Source organism: Dermacentor andersoni, chromosome 1 (genome assembly GCF_023375885.2).
Source record: "Dermacentor andersoni chromosome 1, qqDerAnde1_hic_scaffold, whole genome shotgun sequence".
NCBI lineage: Eukaryota > Metazoa > Arthropoda > Arachnida > Ixodida > Ixodidae > Dermacentor > Dermacentor andersoni.
This window is the reverse complement of record NC_092814.1, coordinates 199,464,255-199,486,674: the sequence shown is the minus strand read 5'-3', so window position 1 is coordinate 199,486,674 and position 22,420 is coordinate 199,464,255. Positions and strand designations below refer to the sequence as shown.

The window sequence follows — 22,420 nt, the reverse complement described above, 5'->3', positions numbered from 1 at the left end:
TGTTGATCAGTTTTGACAGTTCTGCAAATTCTATCTTATCTCTTGAGTTGGACGCTTTCATTCTTTGTTTTTCTTTATTAGGTCCTTTCTTACTTGGGCGAGCTTGCCTACTGGTTGCCTTGGTGCCTTGCCTCCCACATCAATTGCTGCCTCTGAAGCCAACCTAGTTACGGTTTCATTCATTAGCTCTATGTCATCCTCATCTCTCTGTTCTAAGGCTGCATATTTGTTTGCAAGTACCAGCCTGAATTTATCTGCTTTTACCCTTACTGCCTCTAGGTTGACCTGTTTCTTCATGACCGATTTTGCTCTTTCTCTCTTCAAATTGAAGTGAATCCTAGCCCTCACTAACCTATGATCGCTGCACTTTACCCTACCTAACACTTCTACAGCCTGCACTATGCTGGGATGAGCAGAAAGTATGAAATCAATTTCATTTCTTGTTTCACCATTAGGGCTCTTCCAGGTCCACTTTTTGTTGCTACGCTTCCTGAAAAAGGTGTTCATTATTCGAAGCTTATTCCTTTCTGCGAATTCTACCATCATCTCTCCTCTTGCGTTCCTAGAATCGACGCCGTAGTTGCCAATTGCTTGTTCACCAGCCTGCTTTTTCCCCACTTTTGCATTGAAGTCGCCCATTACAACAGTATACTGAGTTTGCACTTTTCTCATCGCTAATTCAACATCTTCATAAAACCGATCTACTTCATCATCATCGTGACTGGATGTTGGAGCGTAGGCTTGAACTACCTTTAATCTATACCTCTTATTAAGTTTGATTACGACTACAGCTGCCCTCTCATTAATGCTGTAGAATTCGTCAATGTTGCCCGCTATGTCTTTACAGATTAGAAATCCTACCCCGTATTGCTTCTTATCTGGGAGACCTCTATAGCAGAGGACAGTTCCGTTATTCAGCAATGTATAAGCCTCACCAGTTCTTCTAATCTCACTGAGGCCGATGATATCCCAAACAATGTTGGATAGTTCCTCAAAGAGCCCTGCTAAACTAGCCTCACTAGAGAGGGTTCGGGTGTTAAACGTTGCAAGGGTCAGTTTCCATTGGCGGCCTGTCCGGACCCAGAGATTCTTAGCACCCTCTGCTGCGTTACAGGTCTGACCGCCGCCTTGGTCAGGTGCTCCGAAGCTGCTGGGGACTGAAGGCCATTGGGTAACTGAGTGAGCCATATGTGGGAGGGGGTGACGGAATACTGCACCAGGGAGGCCAATTCCTGTTCTGGTGAGGGAGTGTCTTTGTTGACGCTTAGTGGGCCTTCCTAATTTGGTTGTACCAGGATTAGTATAGCCCCACTTGCTCTCGGCATTTTTTGCCGGTGACAGGCGTCACTCCAAGCCTGCAGACGTTGTGCACTGGAGGAAGTGAATTTCAAGCTCACCATCGTCAAATTAAAAAAAAAAAAAACCTTATAGAAGGATTCGAACTTCCGACTATGGCAACCGAGCATTCGACATAGCTCAGTCAGATAATCCCACAGGCGGCGAGGCTACCTTATCGCCGACAAGTACAGCACAGAGGGCTACACGTGCCTAAAAACTTGTTTGATTTATCTGCGACAGATGTGATTTCCTGATCGAGATGGGTAACTCAATATAGAACGATTTGTAAACGGTTCTGGCCTTGTAGTTCCGGAATCTGACGTGTGCAGGCGGCCGTGAACTCGGCTAGGCAAACCTCATACAGCGTGTCCCAGCTATCTTTAGCCAGAGTTTAAAAAACATGCAAATGCCACGTAGCTGGACAGAACAAGGTAATGTTGTTTACCGTCTCTTGGAGATACTAAAATTAGTGTTTTAATTCCGCCTAACTAGATAATTAATGGGTAACACAACATATAACGATTTCTAAACGGTTCTGGTGGCCGCGTAGTTCCGGAATCGCACGTGCGCAGTCGGTCGTGAACCCGGCTGCGTCCCGGCTAGGTATAAGGCGTCTTGGCCGCCTTTGACAGCGCTTAGAACGTGGAGGGGTAAGATAATGGTGGAAAACTGGTCGCTTCTCTCACCGGAAAGGCGACTAGACACGGGGCACCTCCATCTTGCGCTCCTTCGATGGCCGAGCCGAGGAGAATGGATAGGCTGTCCAGTCGTATGCACACACGTACATATATATATATATATATATATATATATATATATATATATATATATATATATATATATATATATATATATATATATATATATATACGAAAACTTTCGCTCACGGGCGAATCGAAAGACTGCGACATCGTATTTTTCTACGGCACGGAGCTCATAATGAGCTACTCTCATTTAAAATTGATAATAACTGAAATAACGTCCACTATGTACTCGCTTTGCCACACAACATATGCCACATAACAATAATTGTTATCTGTCTTGCCCGCATTTCCTTTCTTTAACGCTGCCAGCCCGGCACTTCCAAGTCACGAACGGCATGCGCGTTATCAGCACGACAGAGCATTCTCGATAGGAAAGTAACGAGGGCAGCGTTTTCAAGAAAGGAAATGCGGGCAAGACAGATGACGATTATCGTTTTCTGGCAAATATACACCCCAAAGGGTGCAAACATTTCTTAAGAGTGTACGAGTAAATACAACGTACTTACAATGTACTCTTACAATGTACTTTTAGACAAATGTACGCGCTTTGGGGTGTATATTTGCCACACAACGATAGTCGTCATCTGTATTGTTTGCGGTTCCTTCCTTGAAAACGCTGCTCTCGTACACTTTCCTGTCGAGAATGCTCTGCATCGTGATAACGGGCATGTCGTTCGTGACTTGGAAGTACAGGGCTCGCCGCGTTAAAGAGGAAATGCGGACAAAACAAATGACGATTATCGTTGTGGCAAAAGGGTGTAATTTTGCTTAAGAGTGTAAGAGTGCAGCTTCCATCACAGAACACCTCTTCCATCCTCGAGAGTGCAGCGCCGAAGTCGGTCCCGACTGTTGGTCGTTGTTCCCAAAGAATGCTAATCGCATTAAAAAGCAAGAAAGAGGTTGATAGTGTCGGAGCCATTACAGCCAGAGGTTTTAATGAAGAGATATGAAGGAGAGATTGCTGACGCAATCCTCTAGCCGCCCCGTTCTGTTCCGTCTATATGGGCACGTTGCAAGTGCTAGGCGGCGCCCTGTCTTTCCGACCCCTAGCGCCATCTGACGAATAGTTGCGCGAATGTGGTAGGATTACTCACGGCGTCAGCGGCTCGCGCTGCGTGTTTGGCGCCCTCTCAAACGGTAGCGACGGCGCGAAACAGCGTGCCGATATTAATTTTAACCGGGTTTCGGGAATTACAAGATCTTCATAGCTTTTTTCGTTAAAAGAATTTAGAGAAAGGAAGTCGTCTATTTGAAGTGGGGCACGTCTACGACGTGAGGGAAGTGTTGAACTCGCACTGATCGGAAGTGACTGCTAGGTTTATTTCGCAAACGAAAAATAATGCACCAGCGAGATGCGTGAAGCTCAGCGTAAGTTACTTCGTTATCTACGGTGTGGACGCATGAAATTATAGACGACATTGATTCTTGAAGGTCGGCGACAGCAGACAAATCCTAGCGGGGAGCTGCGATTACCGTGCTGGCATCGCAGGGAAGTGCAAGAACGCCGCGGTAGTTTCCCTGTACACACAGGACGGCAAATACGAATCCAAAACACCTCATCCAAAAACGTGGGGCGTACGAACGACTCGTAAGACCTACCAGAGGTATTCTAACGTTCCTCTCCCCAAACACAAAAAAAGGGGATGAACTTACCAGTTGTGTTAGACTACGCTGGGGGAAATATTTTCGCCCAAGTTACTGGAAGTGCGATACTCTTATGTTGCGATTTTTCAGTGCGTGCAAAGGAGGTTCCAATAAACCACGTTGTCAAAAATATTGGTGATCTCAACTGCCCCTTAGTTGATATACTGGGCGCAGAAGTGTATGCCAGCTCAGCCGGCTGCAAGCCCTAGCGCTGTTTGAATGGGAGAGGATTGGGAAATAGTTCCACAGATTTACTGCGGTACAGTGTGGGAAAAAACTACTTTGTTTGCTGCATATCCTGGTACGCACTGCAGGCAGTGGCGTAGCAACGGGGCCAGTGGGGGGGGGGGGGGGGGGGTCATATACGTCTGAAGACCAGCGGAAATTGTTGATATCCTCGCCTTCCTCGAATAAACCCGGGGGGGGGGGGGGGGGGGGCGTTGACAAAAGACCTATGGACCCCGGGTGCCAGACGACCTAGCTACGCCACTGACTGCAGGTGTCGCGTTGCTGCCATCATTGCTGTAAAAGCAAATAATTCAGCGTTATAACGCACTTGGCATAACGCCGGAACATAAAACAGCTTATGCCGTCGGACGAGTGCTATCCAGTGTTGACGCTGTTCTGCTTCATACGGTCGGGTTGGAAACCTGTAAAACTTTGTTCCTCGTGAGTTGGTGCACGTGCTGTTGCAGCCCACTACTCAATAGCTCGGGTTGCACTTCGGCATTGCTCAGAAAAGGCAACAGCTACGCGCGAAACAGTGCACAGACAGGCTTTCCGAACGGCCGGTCGTATCCTGCCGGTTCCGCGCTCGCCGCCGCCAGGGGCGCCCTAGTAGGCGCGGGAACTACGTTCGCAACCTGCCTATAGAGAATACTCTACAAAGCACTAATAGCTATCATCGTCATTGAAGCGGCGGCGCTAAGAGCGGCTAATCTCGTCAAGACGTTCAAGATTCGAGTTGCAGGGCTACATAGGTGTGTAGGTGTTCTGTGGAGCTGCTACACGGAAGACGCTACCAAGCGCGAGAGCTGACTCGGCAAGCTGGTCCTTTTACTTTTTTTCCTTCCGATACAGCGACGCTACACGACGCACGGTTACCGTTTGCCATCGCCTGTCGTCGCCATCCTGTTGAGCTCTAAAAACTGCCAAGCTGCCGATTTTAAGCATGGCTAACGTCGGCACAACTTTCATGCGACAGTCTAGCTCGTTGGACGTCGTAGCGAAGAAGATTAGGCATGGTAAGATCCGAACGTTTCAAGGCGCGCGGCCTAAATGTTGCGACGCAATGATTTGCTATTTCGTGTTTTCCTTCGTCCACATCGTTTAATCGCATTTTCAGACGTTTCAGGTGAATCCTACTACCACCTTCGCGAAGCGTAAATATGAAATGAGCACGAAAGCCAAACCGTGGCGGTCTTAGTAGCGCAGGGACGCAGCTCGCGCATTAAAAGCAGCAAAATTTTCGAACAGCGCGACACACGGCAAAGAGGCACAGTGCTCTGTCCTGTGCCTCTTTGTCTTGTGTCACGCTGCTCAGAAATTATGCTGTTTAAGATGTACCAACCAGCCCAGGTGAACACACTTTTAGCAAATTGAGCCACTTTCAAGATGAGCTTTGAATGCTACTCTGTCATACACACATCGCGTTTTGATGGCACTCGAGAAATTCGGTAGACTTCATATAGAATATGACAGCCGCCCATGTAGCTTATATAGCGAAGTGCGATTAGAAGTGTTCGAAAACGTTATATGCCATTTTTTACCGTGTCCTGAAAGAATTGGACCGTTCTCACCAAGTTTATATAGGAATGGGGGCATGCTAGCTAACTGAGTATTGTTAAAGTACCGTTTTCTGCTTTGATTATACGCTTACAAAATTACCCCGCTGCCCTGGGAGAACCAAAGGTGATAGTGATTCTATATTTGCGGAGAATGAGGGGCAATGTTATGGATAATGTGTGCCAATAGTTTGGACAGTGTAGGTTAATCACACCCTATGTAGGAGATTTTACAAGTGTTCCAGAGCTTTAAAAGCATATATTGCTAATCGTGCAGGAAGTTTCCCAATGATCTGGAAGAACAACAGTGTGTAGCAAAGCTGAAATTTTGACACAATGAAGAGCACCTTATGCATTATGCATGTTCAGAGTGCCAAGAGTGTCATTTAATTACAGCTTTTACACATTCTAACATATTTGAAAGCATCGTACAGCCGTTATGAGCGTTGTTCCCTTATGTTCAAAAAGAACTGTCACACAAATTAACATTTGGTGAAAATGGGGCAAATGTTAAGTGTAATGTAATACAAACTTTATCAAGTTTCTGGCTTAACTATAAAAGTTGCAAATGATTACTGAACCCAAATTTTTTCCCCTGTTTTCATACATAATGTGAGGATTGTAGCTGGTTGTCCCAATGCCCTTGGTAAACTAATTGAGGCACCTTGTATATATTTGGTACCCACCGCAGTTGCTTAGTGGTTATGGTGCTGGGCTGCTAAGCACTAGGTCGCGAGATCGAATCCCGGCCACAGCGGCCACATTTCAATGGGGGCGAAATGCGAAATCACCTGTGTACTTAGATTTAGGTGCACATTAAAAAACCCCAGGTGGTTCAAATTATTCCAGAGTCCCCCACTACATCATGCCTCATAATCAGATAGTGCTTTTGGCACGTAAAACCCCATTATTAATTTTTTTTTAATATTTGGTGAAAATAAAGGGCACATTATATGTGATGAGTAGGCAAAGTTCAAAGTGTGGGTTAATTGTGACCTCTGCAACAAATGATGTATGCATGTGCTCCGGAGCATTATGATTGTGTTTTACGAGTGTACAAAATTTAATCTGCTGCTCTTTGAGGACTATAAATGCCACGAAGATAAAATTTAGCAATAATGGGGAAACACTGTAGTAAATCTGTATGTAAATGCATATGGATCAAATACAGTCTTTGTAAAAAATTTAGCAGGTGAGCCATATGCAGGCAATATTTTAAAGTGTGTCATTTAATTTCAGGCAACAGATTTGTAATGAAACTGCTCAAAAGGAACAGCTTTTCTGAAAATTGAGCTGTGATTATACAAGGTCACACAAGTCTGCTGTCATTCTTTTTCTCCTTCGCTGAAGGGGGAAGTCCACACAGTGTCATGCTTGAGTATCGTTCAAGGCACCCATAGAAAGTTCAGCACGCCTAGCTTTCCAGCTGTTGACTTGCCTGCCTACAAGTGTACTTCACGGACATTGCCTCTTGGTGCACAGAGTCTTCTATGGGGGCGTAGCACTATGTCAAGAACCACGTGTCATGAACTAAGCACTATAGTAGGATACAACTTAAAAAAAAACAGCAGTTGGCAACCAAGGCACATGGACCACTCGGGGTTGTGTTACTCCGCCAGCCAATCATAGAAGCAAACAAAATCGTCATGCGACCTTTTTAAAATGGCGTCGTACTTAGTACCTCCGGAGCATGTGCTGTTCTTGAAGAATCTTTTCATCAGCGGAAGCGATGAGGCGTGCAAGAGACATTGGACAAAGTGTATGGAGTGTAAACATTTCACTCTTCAAAAGTCCGCGGTACATTTCATATCACTGCTGAGCCCACTTCACTCATTAAACTTCACTGCCAACTGAAGCGAAACTTGACAATAAATAGTTGCAGCGAAGCAAGCATTTTATTTCAGTTCAATAAACAATTGGGCTTTCACCATTCCACTATAATAGACGAGTTAAAACACATAAGATTACATGCTTATAATTTTATTTTTGTGGTTACTGCCTTATTTAGGTAACATGGAAAGTTTTAAATACGAACTATTTGCAGCCTCCCGGAGGAACACTGGCTGGTGGTTATGAGGGTGTGGGCGGGGCTTCACTGCAGACTTAAGTTGTATCCAACTATATGTCGTGAACCATGAACCAAAAAGAAGAAAAAAAGAAGTAGAGCCACTGTATCATAATCACATGTATTAAATTTCAGCAATGCTCAAATTACTTAAAAAAATGCTCAACCACCGTTAGTCAAATATTAAAGCTCACCTGTGTAATTTTCTTGTTACTTCAAGGACGAGATGCTGCCTGTGCAGATGCCAGGAATGCTCCCCATCTACTATGTTGAACACACTCATAATTAAAATGTTCACCCCACATTGCTGGCTGAACTGGTTAAATGACACATTCACTTGCAAAGTAAGCTATGCCAATGGCATTCAGTACTGTTATAAGAAAAATTACATTGAAGAATATTTGTGTCTATACCTAAACTGTTGCTGTATGTCGTACAGTTAATCTATCACTGGGCATTATTTTTCTCGGCACAGGTGCTAGGTTTCTGGGTGCTTATGCATTATCATTTAGGTGAGAAGACAATAAAAATGCTTATGTTTGCTATGTAAAATGCTTGGAGGTACTTTAAATGCAGCAACACTTTCATTAGCTTCTTGTTGAATGCCGGTCAAACATATAGATTACTTAAAGTGTTCATTGTTGTTTTGACATGACTTAAGGACAGGACATATTTAGATGTAAATGAAGGGAATACAGACGTTTGTTTGAATTTTGCACGAAGGGAAAAAAAATATGCAGGCTCATTGAAACTTCATTTCATAAATTAGTTACAACTTTTTGAGTGATTATCCCACCCTCACATTGCTGCCTACTAGGCTTCTGGTTAGCTCAGTCAGCAAAGTGACTGCCCAGATGAGGCAGTAGGACTAGATTTGAACTCCAGTCCACTACAACTATTAGTTCAACTGAGATGCCTTACTTTCTTTTGAGAAACTAGCATGGTTTCCTTGTAGCTTCCTCCTACATTTCAGTCTGAATTGACCAATCAAACACACCAAGTTCCTATGGATACAACCACTGGAATTCACTGTTAATGTTTGCCTATAGTATTCTTTCTGGATGAGTTAACCTTCTTTTGAAGGCAGAGGACTTGAGCAAGGAAGAGCCCTCCAACTGGGTTTCCCTTTATTCTTTGATATAGTGTTTTAGTGCGGAAACCTTTTCACACGGACATAGGAGGGGACACACACAAGTGCTAACTTTAAACAGAATGTTTATTGGAAGCCGGATTGCTATTTGTATGTTTATTCCATGCAACAACTCAGGCATGCACAAACGGATGCATTGAGATGCGACAATTCTTTCCTTGTTAAAGATAGTGAAGGCATGCTAACAGAATCTTGGCCTAGCTTCTCAGTATTCAGTTATCAGTCTTGTGTTTCCTTGCTAAAACACTATATCAAAAATGTCGCACCAACAAAGCCAGAAGTCAATCCCTCGCTTTATTCCTAAATTCTGAAATAACTGCTTTTTCTTTCAGGCACTATTTCACTTGACTCTCTCAAGTATCGGGCCTTAGAAAAGTGGTCTCTCTCTCAAGTATCCAGCCAGGTACGTGTTGTCAGCACATTTCATTATACATTTCCAAAATGTTCTGCCTGTGAAGGGTAAGGAAGCACAATTGTGGATTAATTTGAGCTCAATTGTGAGATTGTTTGTTACTCAATTAAAAATAGTTGTGAGATTAAGTCCTATTCATTTAGCATTGCGCTCGTGTGTTTTTTTTTTTTTGTCTGCCTGGTATTTCAAATTCCTTTGAACTAAGGTCACCTTTATGTCGCACCAGCTGTAGTGTGCTGATTTTGTATACGCTGGTGCATGTTCGATCCCCAGTCATGGCACCTGCATTTTAATAGGAGTGGAATGCAAAAAGGCTGGCTGTTCAAATTTGGGTTCACATTAAGGAGGCCCTGCAACACTTCTTTATAACTGGGAACACACTAAAGTGAGTGCAATGCCTTTCAGTAAAATATATGCCCGCAGAAATTTTTTAGGACTTACCGTACAGGGCAACTCCGGAATATTTTTTACCATATTAGGATATTCTCATGTTCAAATGGCATTGACAGTCTTGTCACCGGTAGACCGGTGGTTTATTTTGCTTAGAAATTCATCAATAATTTTAAATAACCAATACACGTGATACCGAAAAAGGTAGCTGCTTCGTGCGACATCATAATGAGTCGATGATGTCAGATCCTACACTACCAAAATGTAAAAACTCGGAACACATGCTAAACACATAGTGCATTTGGCGCTAATGCCAAAGAAACTAAGTTGATGATGTCTCCTGACGATACAGGGAGCTTTTAGATTTTCCCAAATAGACAGCGGCAATTTCAGCTACTATTTCAGCAACAGTGGCAGTGTGGTCTCTGATGTCACAAACACAGGGTGTCCAGTAAAAAGTCATGAATTGGGAACGCAACCAATCTTTAAAATTCACTTTCAAGATTTCTTTCCGTACTGCGCTTATGGTAACTCAAGGTTGGCATCTCACAAAGGAGCAGGAGGCGACAGGGGTGGTGACAAGATGGGCAGGGCGCATTAAGAATCGCTGCTGCCTCTTTTGCTACAAGATTGGAGGAGTGTGCATGCATGTAGGAGCAAGTAATTTTTGATAATGAACAATTGCCCAGTGGCTTACATCTATGGGACCTGCTGCGGTAGCTGAGTGGCTATGGCATTGCTCTGCTGAGCATGAGGTTACAACTGTGATCCTGGCAGCAGCGGCTGCATTTTGATGGGGGCAGAATGCAAAACCACTCATGTACTGTGCGATTGGTGTACTATAAAGAACTGCGGGTGGTCAGAACTACTCCGTATCCCCCACTACGGCGTGCTTCATAATCAGATCATGGTTATGCCAGGCAAAACCCCAGACTTTAATTTTAAATTTCATGTGTTTTTCTAAGGGCTGTCATAGGGCTGGATATTGCAGCGCTGCATACACCATGGAGGAAGGAAAAAAACTAGGAGGGAGCATCACGCGATTCTGCTAGCCTCTCCAAGCCAACCTCCTCTAAAGCCATCCCTCCCGCTCGTCGGGGCCTTGTGCGCGGTGGTGCCTTTTGGTTAGGAATAGGCCCACATTGTTGTCAGACCATTCGTGTTTGTTTGGTATGTGGTAACGATTAGTGGCTTAGTGGCGCCTGCCATCAAAGGTGTGGAGGCACGTAGGAAGTATAACACATGGGTTTCTGCTCCCACGGGCATCATTCTTCACTTCAAATGCGTTACGTTGCCTTGAAATGTGGAGAAAGACTAGGGAGCCAGACCCATGACATAATTTTCGAAGCATCACCTGCGCTTAGCACCGCAGTTAGTCTGCACTCTCACGTCGAAACCCGTCCAGAGTATGCTGGCCCAAGCATGGTCTATTGTTTAGTCGAATCTGCTGCCTTTCATCTATATAGGATGAGACAAGATCTTTCGCGGGATAGTTATTTGTCGCTTGTTTGCTTAGTAATAGGTTCCGCTGTGCGCCTCTCGTTGTGAAAGAGATACATAGCATTACCCTGCACTCTAAACACTGAAGTCGTCGCCTTTCCTTGAGATTTATGTGCACTGTTTTGTAAGATTGTGTGGTGCGATGTCCTTACGCTGTTGGAGACATGCCTATTGAGTTCTCACCAGACTCTTGAGAGGCAGAAGGCATTGAGCAGAACGACAGCGTCGACTGGGACCGTAGAGACCCAGCTAGCCAGTCCATCATTGGGCACAATATGAGATGAATTTTTTTCACATGGAAAAGCAGTCGCTGCGGACCCTGGACGCTCACTTGATCGCCTGCACAAGCTTGCCGGGGCGTAAGATCACAGGATCAAGTCCCAGCCACATCGGCCCCATTTCAATGACGAAATGCAAAAACATCCGTGTACTTAGACTTAGGTGCACGTTAAAGAACCCTAGGTGGTCCAGATTTCCATTATGGTGTGCCTCATAATCAGATCGTGGTTTTGGCACTAAAACCCCATAATTTAATTTCTTTATGGGCGAAAGACGTATTGTTTCCCAGAGGATGCTCCCAAATGCAACGAATCGCCTTCGGAAGGGCGGCTTGGTTGCCTTCACACATTTGCAACGTGAAAGGTTTCCTCGTTTCCCTGAAACTGCCCCGAAACGCGACCAATCATCCTTGAGGTGGCCGTCGCGGGTTGTTGTGCGCAATGCTGGTTAATTACCTGACTCCTTCTTTCGCTACAGCCTTGGCGTCTGTCTGCTGCTTGCTTAAGCGGCAACCCGCTTGGTGGTTTGGTGCATTACCTGACTGACATAACAGAGACTTGACTGCTTCACACACTTGAATTCCTTCACTCAACCTCTGAATGCTTTTGCCACGCCTACTGTGTGCGCATGTTCCAAAACCATCACAGCAGACGCAACCAAAGCGAGCTGGCTAAATCTACCACTTGCCTACCACGTGAGGGCCTATTTCTAATCACAGGGTGTCTACCAACCGGGAAAACCGGGAATTCTCAGGGAATTTGAACAGTCTGGAAAAACTCAGGGAAAACTCAGGGAATTTGTGCTTCTATCAGGGAAAATTAGCTGTAACTTTATTGAAAGGGAACGAAAGTCGTGTTAATGCTGGCTCCAGTAACAGAGGAATCGCAACGAATCGTCATTGACTCCGTGTCATCGGCACGATGTATTGCCAGAGTAGTTAACGACCGATTTTCTAGACGCCCGATTTTTCGGACATGCCCGATAATTTGCACGGTTTTGCGGCACCACAACGTACTCAATATAGTCAATGTATATTGCCCTGACTGCAGGTCTGAAATGGCTATAATCAAAGCCGCCACCGCCGCTATTTTGATTATCTCGCCGCCTCGAACCGGCACTCTCGCAGGCAGATCCGCTGGCAGCCGTAAACACCACCGCGGCAACGTTAAGCCTAGCTGCTTCTATGTTCTCTATTAAACTTCTTGCCGTGCGGTGCCGTGTTTTTCATTGAAAGAATTCGCCGCTATCACCAATGGCACGGACTCCGCCTTTGTAATCCTCGCGATTGGCTTTGAAGCTCGCAGAGCACAGCGCGTTGCGTAATGCCAGTCTCCGAAAGTTAGCTTCGCCTCAGTACACTTGTGTTAGGCGGTGAAGCATAACCAGCGTGGGAAGGGGGCAATTGTCACGGGACACAGTATGTATTCCTTAATTACACATGCGTGCACTCCGTATCCTGTCACAGTACAAGCCCTGATATGCCTAATAAGCGTACTGGCAGGCCTTCAGAGCTTTTTCAGACGTGCCTGTGGTAATTTTATCCCTTAAAGGCAGTTAAAGACATGCATTAATGTTTTTCAGACTGCCCGTTTTTTCTCAATTTTTTTTTGCGGCCCCTCGGAAGTCCGAAAAATCAAATGTTGACTGTACAACTGACCAAGAGGATGCTTCAGATGATCCATGTGGTGAAAGCGTGTTAGAAGGAGGATGAGAACAGAAAGGACCGACGCACTGAGGAATTAACGGGAAAGGAAAGGTGCCGCCGCCTTTTTGAAGGAGCTTGAGCTAAAAAAAACCTAAGTGTTGGCTGATGCTGAGACACAAGTGTCCCTCATCCAAACCAAAATAAATTGTTTAAGCAGTGAAACCCAACACTGAGATGTTGTGTACGGGCTGAGAGTATGTCAGGACAGTTGAGATTGACTTCCCAGCTGCTGAGAGAGAACCTTAGTTGTGACAAAGTTCAGGACCTCATACAGATGAGCTTGCTATCAGTTGATAGAAATAGCTGATATTAAAAAAATATTTACTTATGCATGCATTTCCTTTTCATTCGTATTTGAAAATGTTCGACTCAATTTGGAATGGGCTTTACCATTTCTTTCTCTGTGCATTTTACTAACACCTTCCTTCTGTTTTCTTTTTAAATAAAATAGATATTACTCCTTACTATTCAAACTGGATTAAGTCATTTTTTTGTTTCAGCATGCTTACTAGAGAGTGACAGCATCGGGCAACGTGGTGTCAGCCTGTCTTGACATAAAACAAAGTTCTGGTTCATTCAGGGAATTTCGCAAAGGTGCTCAGGGAAAACCTGGAAAACTCAGGGAATTTGGAAATGTCAACTTGGTAGACACCCTGAATCAACCCATTCCTCTAAACTTTTTATGACTAGGCTTCAAAATTGTCACGTGACGCTCCCTCCAAGTCTTTTCTTTCCTCCATGGTATACATATAGCAAACTGTGTGTGTATGTGGGGGGGTGTTAAATGTTTGAAACATGTTGCAGAGCCCCTTTCAAGAACATTGTGCTGATCAAAAGTAATTTCGAAACAGCAAGCTTAAGCCGGAGAACCTTGCACAGTGTTCCAGGACGCAGACACGGAATGGAAATGAATCATTCAATGCTTTAGTGTGGAAGAAGTGCTTCAAGACAGCGCTTGTGTCCTTGAGAACAGTGGAGACTGCAACAACCATGCCTGTGCTCAAGTTCAGTGAGGGTGCAAGCAGCATTGAAGGAATTTACTTATAAACTTTTTACACAAACTGTTAACTGGACCCAGGTCGGTGCGGTTAATATCCCTGGCATCGTGGTGCACTGGTGTGGAAACTTCAAGGAAGTGGCACCACAAATGTTTTCTTTTTTTTTGCATTTTTTTCTGTCTTACTAAGCCTCTTCTCAGAGTAAAAGAATCAGTATTGTTATTCCAAGAGCTCCTCTAAACTCTAGAAAAAATAGTGACAAGCCTCAGAGGCCGTAAATAATTTAATAAAATAGCTTTTCTACAGCCAGTTTTGGTATTTTTCCCAGGAGGAGATTGTCATGACACAGTGTGTGGTCTCATGGGAGCAGTACATTGAGACGTTTTGATGCACGCTTGGTTGATCCATATGGCGCTGCTTGTTGTAAGGGCCGTTGCAGCGGCATAGAGGATTACCAAGCGAGCCGGAGCAAGTGCCAAACATTGTAGTGTTCTGCTGTCAGTAAGGTTCGTACCAACCAACTGGCCCAACTTGCCGTTCTGCTCTCATGTGACCACATAATGCATCATGACATCACATCAAAGTAGAAAAGAAACAAACTGGCTGTAGAAAAGGTATTACCGTATATCAAATTATTTAGGGCGCTATGAGGCTTGACAGTATCTTTTCTGGGGTTTAGAGGTGCATACCTGGCCTTCACTTAAGGGGGGAGAAAAAGAAAGACTCATAAAAATTTGATTCACTACCCCTTTAATCTTTCTCTTTAGGGGAGTTGGAGGAGCTTTCTTGGAATGGAGTTCGGTGATCTCCTTGATGTTTGAAGGAGCTGTTTTTGTATTAAGTTTACGTTAACATGCGCTTAAAAAACTTGCATTGCATGATATAAAAGCTCAAACTAGGTCTGAACAATTTTGTTCTCATGGAAGGCATATATGGCTGGCATGCACATTCTGCTCTTGGTACCATTTTGATTTTATCTGCTTGAACCGCTGTGTGCTTTATTTCTTTTATCTAGGTGAGCTTGCCACATTTAACAAGTCAAATAAGTGAAACTGAAAAGCTGTGTGTCAGATTTAGTGCAAAGCATTTATATTACAAATGTTTCTTGGTATCAATGACTGTCATGAGCCTCAAGGAAGCATGGATTATCTGTACCCTTCCATCTTTTAGCAGGCATCTATGGACATTGGAAATCCTGCCATCAACAATGGTAATTCCATCTACCATGCAAATTCTGGTGGCCTGGATCCGACACGAGCTCACAGCCCATTCACTGGCAATTGCAGTTCCATCACAGTCACGTGAGAGGTTTTAATCATCACAAGATAAGCACTTGCACTCTGGGGGTTCAAAAACATTGTTGCAAGGTGCTGTGTGTACCATTTATTCATTTTGTTCCAGCCATGACCGGATGCCTTTGAGTGTTAATCTGTCATTTTTAAGACATGGTACAACAAAAACTAAAACTACTTGCAAACATATAACATTTGCACATAAAAAAAAAATAATAAAATATTATGGTCTTGTACAGAGCCAACATTGATAAACGAGAAACGTTAAGTAAATTGCTTGTTTTGCTAAATGAAGGTTACTATCAGCTTTCATTGCTACTACTGTAAACACAAAATTAAAATAAAATTCATTTATACATTGAGATATAACCTAGGCCTTGAGCAAAATCTGTGTTGCTATTGCTACTAGATGAGTGAAATTTACAGGTAATCGATAATTTAATGAACTGGTTTCAAATATGCTGCTAACTTTTCTCTGCACAAATTAAGTTTATTGTATACAAGTTTCTTTGTTCCAGATTGTTTAGATGACTGGCAAAAAATGTTTTACAGCAAGCAAGTTAAAAGTTATAAGAATATGTTATTGAATACTCAGAGTGCAATAAGCGTTGTTTCATCTTTTTACCTGTATTCTATCCAAAGTATGAAAGTTCCAAGTTGTAACTTGACATGATTTTTTTTTTTTTCAATTGCTCAAAATTTCAAAAGGTTTCAGGGTGCGAAAACATTGTATTATAAACTTACTGCACTCTTTGGAAGTAAAGCTATATGATTTAAAGAGAAAGTTATTCAATTGGATGATTAGGAGAGTAACTATGTCTCTCGGTATATTGCTGATGACCAAAAAGAGTTATATTAGAAAAGTGGAAAATCTAATCACCGTGTGAGAAAAGCATTTTATTGACCTGGATGCAGGAAATTTGGCACAAACTGCAGCAGGAAAAGATGCTTTTTCAAACGAGACCAATATGGCCTGGCTCTGATAAGCGATTTTCTAATAGTGAACAGCAAATTGGGTCATTTTCAGTGCTTTCATGGGAAAAATTGAGCATTTTGTAGGATAAAAACCGTGTCTTTTACTCAGCAACACATCGTTAAATGTTAATTGTGTTGTTGCCCCCTTAGGACGAACGAGGAGCTGAAGTAAGCAAGAAAACGCAGCGTACAAGCTACAGAACACAATACAGTAAAAACTCCTTAATTCAACCCTTGTTGGAAAATTGTATAATTCTCATCCTCTGGTCCTGGCAAGTGTATGCATTATTTAATGGCACCACTTTCGTTGATTTGGATGCCATGGTCATCAGCAGGAACCATTAGGGAACGGTGGAACTCTTCATGCCTATTTGTGCCTTGATAGCCTTTATTCTTGTGCATACTGCGGCACGTTGGCTGCGTTGGCTGTGTCTTCAGAACTGTGTACTTGCCATCCATGATGTTGATGGCGACCAAGGTTTCATCCACAGCAGTTGCGCCAAAGGGTAGTTTCATTTTGACTCGGTATACATGCTGGCTGCATGCCTTCAGAACTGCAGGGTTGCTGTCCATGATTGCGTCGATAATGACTTTAGTTTTGCAAAGGAAGTCTTGAGGCCCTCGCCGCTTCGAGCGCTGCTCAGTTGCGAGATGAGAATTGCAGCTTCTGTACTTCTTTTCTGCAAAATAGAAACACAATTTGTGGACTCACTTGATAAGTAACAATGTGTTGATGCAAGCATTTGTTTGTTGTTCTCTTGATACCCTCAATAATTTGATATTCAGTTAATTCGGACATTCTTTCTGGTCCCGTGAAATCTGAATGAGAGGTTTTACTGTATAGCATTCACTACCTGCTGCTAATGTTTGTCTCCTCTTATTTCTTTCGTTGATTTTAACCTTGCGCCATACATCCAAGTTACGCAGCAACTAGCCCAACATAGTACTCTACTAATGTCTAACAATAGTTGGCTGTTTGTGAGTGTACAGTGTGTGTGTGCACTTGTGTGCATGCATGCTTGCCCCCCCCAAAAATACCATGTGTATACTGCACTACATAAACGTTTTTGAAAATGACGAGGTGCAGCCCTTATACGGTGGCAGGCCATTTTGGTCCTATTTTTCAAGCCACACATAATTGCTTTGTTCAAAAAAATGGTCATTCTATTGTTTTCATAGCACGTTTATTTATTTGTGCGTTCATGCCACACCGGCAGCATCCGTATAGTCCTCACCGCTGCTTAAGTTCGGTTCAGCAGCACACTTATGGATACAGTTGACGTCAGTGCCACTCGGTGTTAGATATGGTGGCTGTGACGTCGAAGCTTTTCACAATGATGTTCAAAGATAGCGCACGTCACGTGCTCGGAATTCAAGAGCATGTACACAAGCTGCACCAATGCTCTCTTCAGTGGCTCGGTTGTCGGTTGCCGTTTTAAGTTTCTTCACAATTTGGGCTTGCTTACCAAGTTGCAGGTGCAGCTTTTACAAGTGCGGCTCTTAGCCAAGTATATGTGGTATGTGCAAGAACTGTTGCAATGCACATCACATGTGTGCCACTTGTCAAAGCTTTATGTTTAGGCTACCTTCAATGGCCAGGTGGCGCAGCAATTGGCTCAGCTGTCAGCGCCACTGTGTAATTTCCGCAAAACACTGAGGTGGCCACTTCTACTGAGGCATGCTTTTGTGGCGCTCATTTGAAATGTGGCAGTCGTTCTGAATTGTGGTTTTAAGGCAATCGAAAACATTGAGGCCCATTTTCGCCCACCAATGCCCGAGAAACGATGCCAGCTTTACGACTATAACCATGAATATTGTGTCAAAGAAGTAAACAGCACGGACATTGCAGCGAAGCTTAAATTAAATAAATTATGGGGTTTCACCTGCCAGAACCACAATCTAATTGAGGCACGTCTTAGTGGGGGAATGCGGAATAATTTGGACCACCTGGGTTCCTTAACGTGAACCTAAATCTAAGTACATGGGTGTTTTGGCATTTTGTCGCCATAGAAATGTGGCCACTGCACCCGAGATTGGATCCCGCAACCTCTTGCTTAGCAGCCCAACATCATAGCCACTAATCGACCACTGCGGGTCACGAAGGGTTTGTCACAACAAAGCAAGCATGCTTACAACGTCGAACTCAAAGTAAGTTAGCAAATAATGTTTAAAATGTTTAAATAAAAATGTTTTATGCATTTGTCGCTTTATTGTGTATTTTTAGGAATGCTGCCTGCTGGTTCCTTCTCTTTTCTTTTTTGCATTTACGTCTTTGTTCGTTTAACAGAAATTGGCAAGAGCAACACTTACTTGACACGCTGAACTGAGACGATCCACTTCAGCCGTCGGATTGCCTCCCACGGTTTTGAAGGGAAGTGCTACAATTTGATGCCGACATCCCCTTTGCAGTTGTGACAATCCTTAATGCAGCAGTATCTATGCTTGTCCTTTTTGTCCACACTTCTCATGGAGGAGCTGCCAAGAGGCCACGGTGAATCCGTTGAAAAATTGGAAAAGGAGGCTTTCACGGGGGCCTGAGCGCAGTACAGGCAATGGTGAAATGGTGGCAAGGGCCTACTCGTGGTTGCTCACCGCCGCTATAGGTGGCGCGACATGTACAGCCAAACTTCATTGCAGGGTGCCTATACCATTAGCATATACTGAAACACAATCTGGAATCAACTCTTAAAACACTGGCTATGCTCAATTGCATGGGATTGCAGTATGCAATTCTCCATAGCCAATTCCTAAACATCATCAGCAGCAGCAGCAGCCTGTTATGTCCACTGCAGGACGAAGGCCTCTCCCTGCGATCTCCTATTACCCCTGTCCTGCGCCAACCAATTCCAAATAGCTCCCGCGAATTTCCTAATTTCATCGCTCCACCTAGTCTTCTGTCACCCTCGATTGCATTTCCCTTCTCTTGGTACCCATTCTGTAACCCTAATGGTCCAACGATTATCTAACCTGCACATTACATGACTTGCCCTGCTCCATTTTTTTCTCTTGATGTCAATTAGAATATCGTCTATACCCGTTTCCTCTCTGATCCAAACCGCTCTCTTTCTGTCTCTTAACGTTATGCCTAGCAATCTTCGTTCCATGCTCTTTGCGCAGTCCTCAAGCTTCTTTGTCAGTCTCCAAGTCTCTGCCCCATATGTCAGCACTGGTAAAATGTACTGATTGTACACGTTCCTTTAAGCTTCCTAAACATGGGATATTTCCAAATGCACATTTTGGAACCGTAATTTAAGCCATTGTTAGAACAGCAGGCAACCTGGGAACAAAACATTCTAATCATTGTCATTCAACTTCACATTTTAATTTATGCTGGTAGTAGTGCACAATGTGTTTAATGTTCAAACATATAACACTGTTAATGCGGCTTTTTCAAGGTGGCTGTGTTCTGAAACACGAAAGGCAACAGCTATTTTTTAAAATCTCTCTCAACCTGTTTTAATGCAGACAAGATGGATGGCAGCTTCCAGCCTGGCGAGATCGGAGAAAACATCTTGGAAGGCTGTCTAAGCGTGGCTCTCGTCACCCAAATGGCAGCTGCAATCTTCCAAGCTGCTCTCATTATCTCACGAGTGGAATACTTGTGAGCAGACCACCCCGTCACGTGTAGCTCTGCTAAGCAGTACTCTTTTTGATTCGATTTCACCTTGTGAGCAGACCACCCCGTCTCTTTTCTTGTTTTGCATTTTTCTTGTGAGCAGACCACCCTGTCTGTCTTCTTATTGTGAATTTTTCTTGTGAGCTGACCACCCTGCACTGTAATGGTCAGTGAAGTAATTGTTTCTTCATTTGTAGTTTACTATGTGATGCGAAAGAGCGTGCCTTTTATAAAAGAATCCTGTGATATAACTTTTGAGAAATGCAGCTTTTGTAGCGATAGTGTCTTTGATGCTATAAGTGCCTTGGTGTAGGCAGCTGTAGAGCTGCCGCATCTCTATAGCTCAGGACATGCACTTAGTGTCTTTGTGGAATTGACCCTCTACATTTGTCATATACATGACTTAAAGGAGATAGATTTGCCAAAATTTTCAATATTTATTGGTTTGTCTCAAGCTGCATTTTGCAGCTTTAGGGCTCATTCACACCGGTGACTCGCAGAGGTCACGTGACTGCAGTCGCAAAGCTTCTGAACTAATCATATGTTCAGGAACTGTATACGTCGACGCGCACTTTATGTAGAGATAGTGGTACAAGCAGACGTGAACAGCATCAATGATGCAACATTTTGATGTTGCAGCAGACATGTTGCACTTACCAGGTGACCTTCGCTCACAATGAGTCGCTCTTTGGTAACCAGTCATGCAACCTGTCAATCGCCAATGTGATTGAGCCCTTAGATTGTTGTGGAGTATTACAGCAAAACAGCTCGGTGCACATTGAACACGGCGGGCAAGCCACTGGTGCAGAAGAGCATAACTAAGTTGAAATGACAGCCAAATGGAGCAAGACATCAGCCAGGATTGATGCATCCATGTGACACGTCATGCTGACCACGCTGTAATCCTGGCCAAAATACGTTCTCTTTGTTTACAAATTTCAGCACATGTTATGAAAGCTAAAGCGTTACCTTTTGCCTCAGTGGTTCAGATAAGAAACCATAAGTGTACACATATGAAAAGACATTTTATTGCACACAATGTTTCAGTCAAAATTGGGTGGTAACATCCTCACACACAGCATGTATGTGCTTGTGAACATAGCAAATTATTTCGATGAAACTGTCTAGCTGTGAATCTTGTTCATCTGTTGGCTGACTTGGTAAAACCTTGAAATTTTGAAAGCATAAAGAATATCCCCAAACCAATGATAATTTCTGGCTGTGGTTTTGTAGTGATGAAAATTTTTATTGCCAGTTTGAATTGTTTTGAAAGTGCACACAGCCCATTGCTTGCATTTATACATTGTCCTTTAGCCACAACAGTGAAATGTTAAGAACAAGCACTGTTTCATGGTTCTGTTGACCAAAATAAAAAATTAGTTTGTTAAAAACAAGCCATTTGTGTCAGGCTTTTCCTCAGTGTCTCTTAATAACTCTGCATGATATTTTTGTATGCAAAATACCTTCTTGTTTACTATATATATATACATATATATATATGTATATATATATATTAAACAGAAAGGTATTTTGCATTTTGGGTCCTCGGAGCTAAACTGCTCAGCAATTTCCCGCTGCACCATGCCAAATCACCAGCATAGGGCAATAGCCCCTGGAACACTCTGTGTCTTATGTTGTTCGCACTGCATAGCCTACCCACTGTGCACACAACTTGCATGTTCCAAGAATGTATCGCTGAGAAACCATACATAAACCAGTAGTATACAAAAATATGTGCGTGCATGCTGGTGAAAGATTTTAATAACTGGTGAGGTTATGCAAGTGAAAGGCTTGGCATGTTATTGCAGGTTTAATATGTCATGAGAGATCCAAAAAAGAGAAAATACAATATTGCAAACACATTCACTCGCACATTAACTCAAATGTAGGCAACAGTGAGCAGCAGGAAACGAACAAAGTGGATAGTGGAACAGAACTGCACACCTTATTTGACATTATAGAAAGAAAGCAATAGCAACAAATTGCTTCGAAATGTAGCTACCGTATTTACTCTATTACGACGCGTTGTTTTCATGATTTTCATTGCTTGAACTTTGCCCTTGCATTGCATTCGAATAACGGAAAAAATGATAATTTTAAAGCAAATATTCTAAATCTCGTGATTTTTATCATTATGTTGGCAACCTGTACGTCCCAATCCAATCCGTAAACAAGTTGACCGAAGTCAAAACTTGGTTTTTGTTGGAATCGACGCCATTTTCGCTGTGCTTGTGACTGGTGTTACGGTTACAGTGCTGCAGCACCCTTTGGGGCCTTTTGTGCTTGGACTCCGTTTATTCGTGACGTTATGGCAACGTAGTGCATTCAGTATGACGCTCGCTTTAAGAGGCGAGCAATTTTGACGGCCGAGAGGGTAGGAAACTCAGCCGTGACTTGGCAGTTCGACATCAATGATTCAACGATTGCGTGGCAAGACCAATGGAAGGCCCTCTTTAAATCTGAGGCCGGTCGGAAGGGCTCTGTTGACCTCGTAGTGACAAAGAAAAA

At 43.4% G+C, this 22,420-nt stretch overlaps 1 protein-coding gene across 5 annotated transcripts; it reads left to right on the top strand.

Annotated features, from left to right (window-relative positions):
• The first annotated feature begins 4,620 nt into the window (after positions 1-4,620).
• LOC126547059 (uncharacterized) lies at positions 4,621-21,306 on the top strand. Of its 5 annotated transcripts, none has more exons than XR_008609061.2 (5): positions 4,621-4,990; positions 7,816-7,939; positions 9,078-9,148; positions 15,203-15,330; positions 19,762-21,306. XR_008609061.2 is itself a non-coding variant. In XM_050194892.3 (4 exons), exons 1-4 carry the CDS (start codon positions 4,918-4,920, stop codon positions 19,922-19,924), a joined length of 435 nt encoding a protein of 144 aa, XP_050050849.1. In that variant the 5' UTR covers positions 4,621-4,917; the 3' UTR covers positions 19,925-21,306. The 5 variants fall into 5 exon arrangements, 2 of the variants coding, with proteins under 2 accessions (XP_050050849.1, XP_050050848.1); XR_007602649.3 differs by having other exon boundaries at positions 15,200-15,330; XM_050194892.3 differs by lacking the exon at positions 7,816-7,939.
• The last annotated feature ends 1,114 nt before the right edge of the window (positions 21,307-22,420 follow it).

What these genes read in the sequence shown, in the direction of transcription:
- LOC126547059 (XM_050194891.3), top strand. Translation starts at nt 4,918, where the DNA reads ATGGCTAACGTCGGCACAACTTTCATGCGACAGTCTAGCTCGTTGGAC. An exon ending in AGCGAAGAAGATTAGGCATG is followed by an intron (nt 4,991 to 9,077) that starts GTAAGATCCGAA and finishes TTTTTCTTTCAG; the next exon opens with GCACTATTTCACTTGACTCT. An exon ending in TGCAGTTCCATCACAGTCAC is followed by an intron (nt 15,331 to 19,761) that starts GTGAGAGGTTTT and finishes GTTTTAATGCAG; the next exon opens with ACAAGATGGATGGCAGCTTC.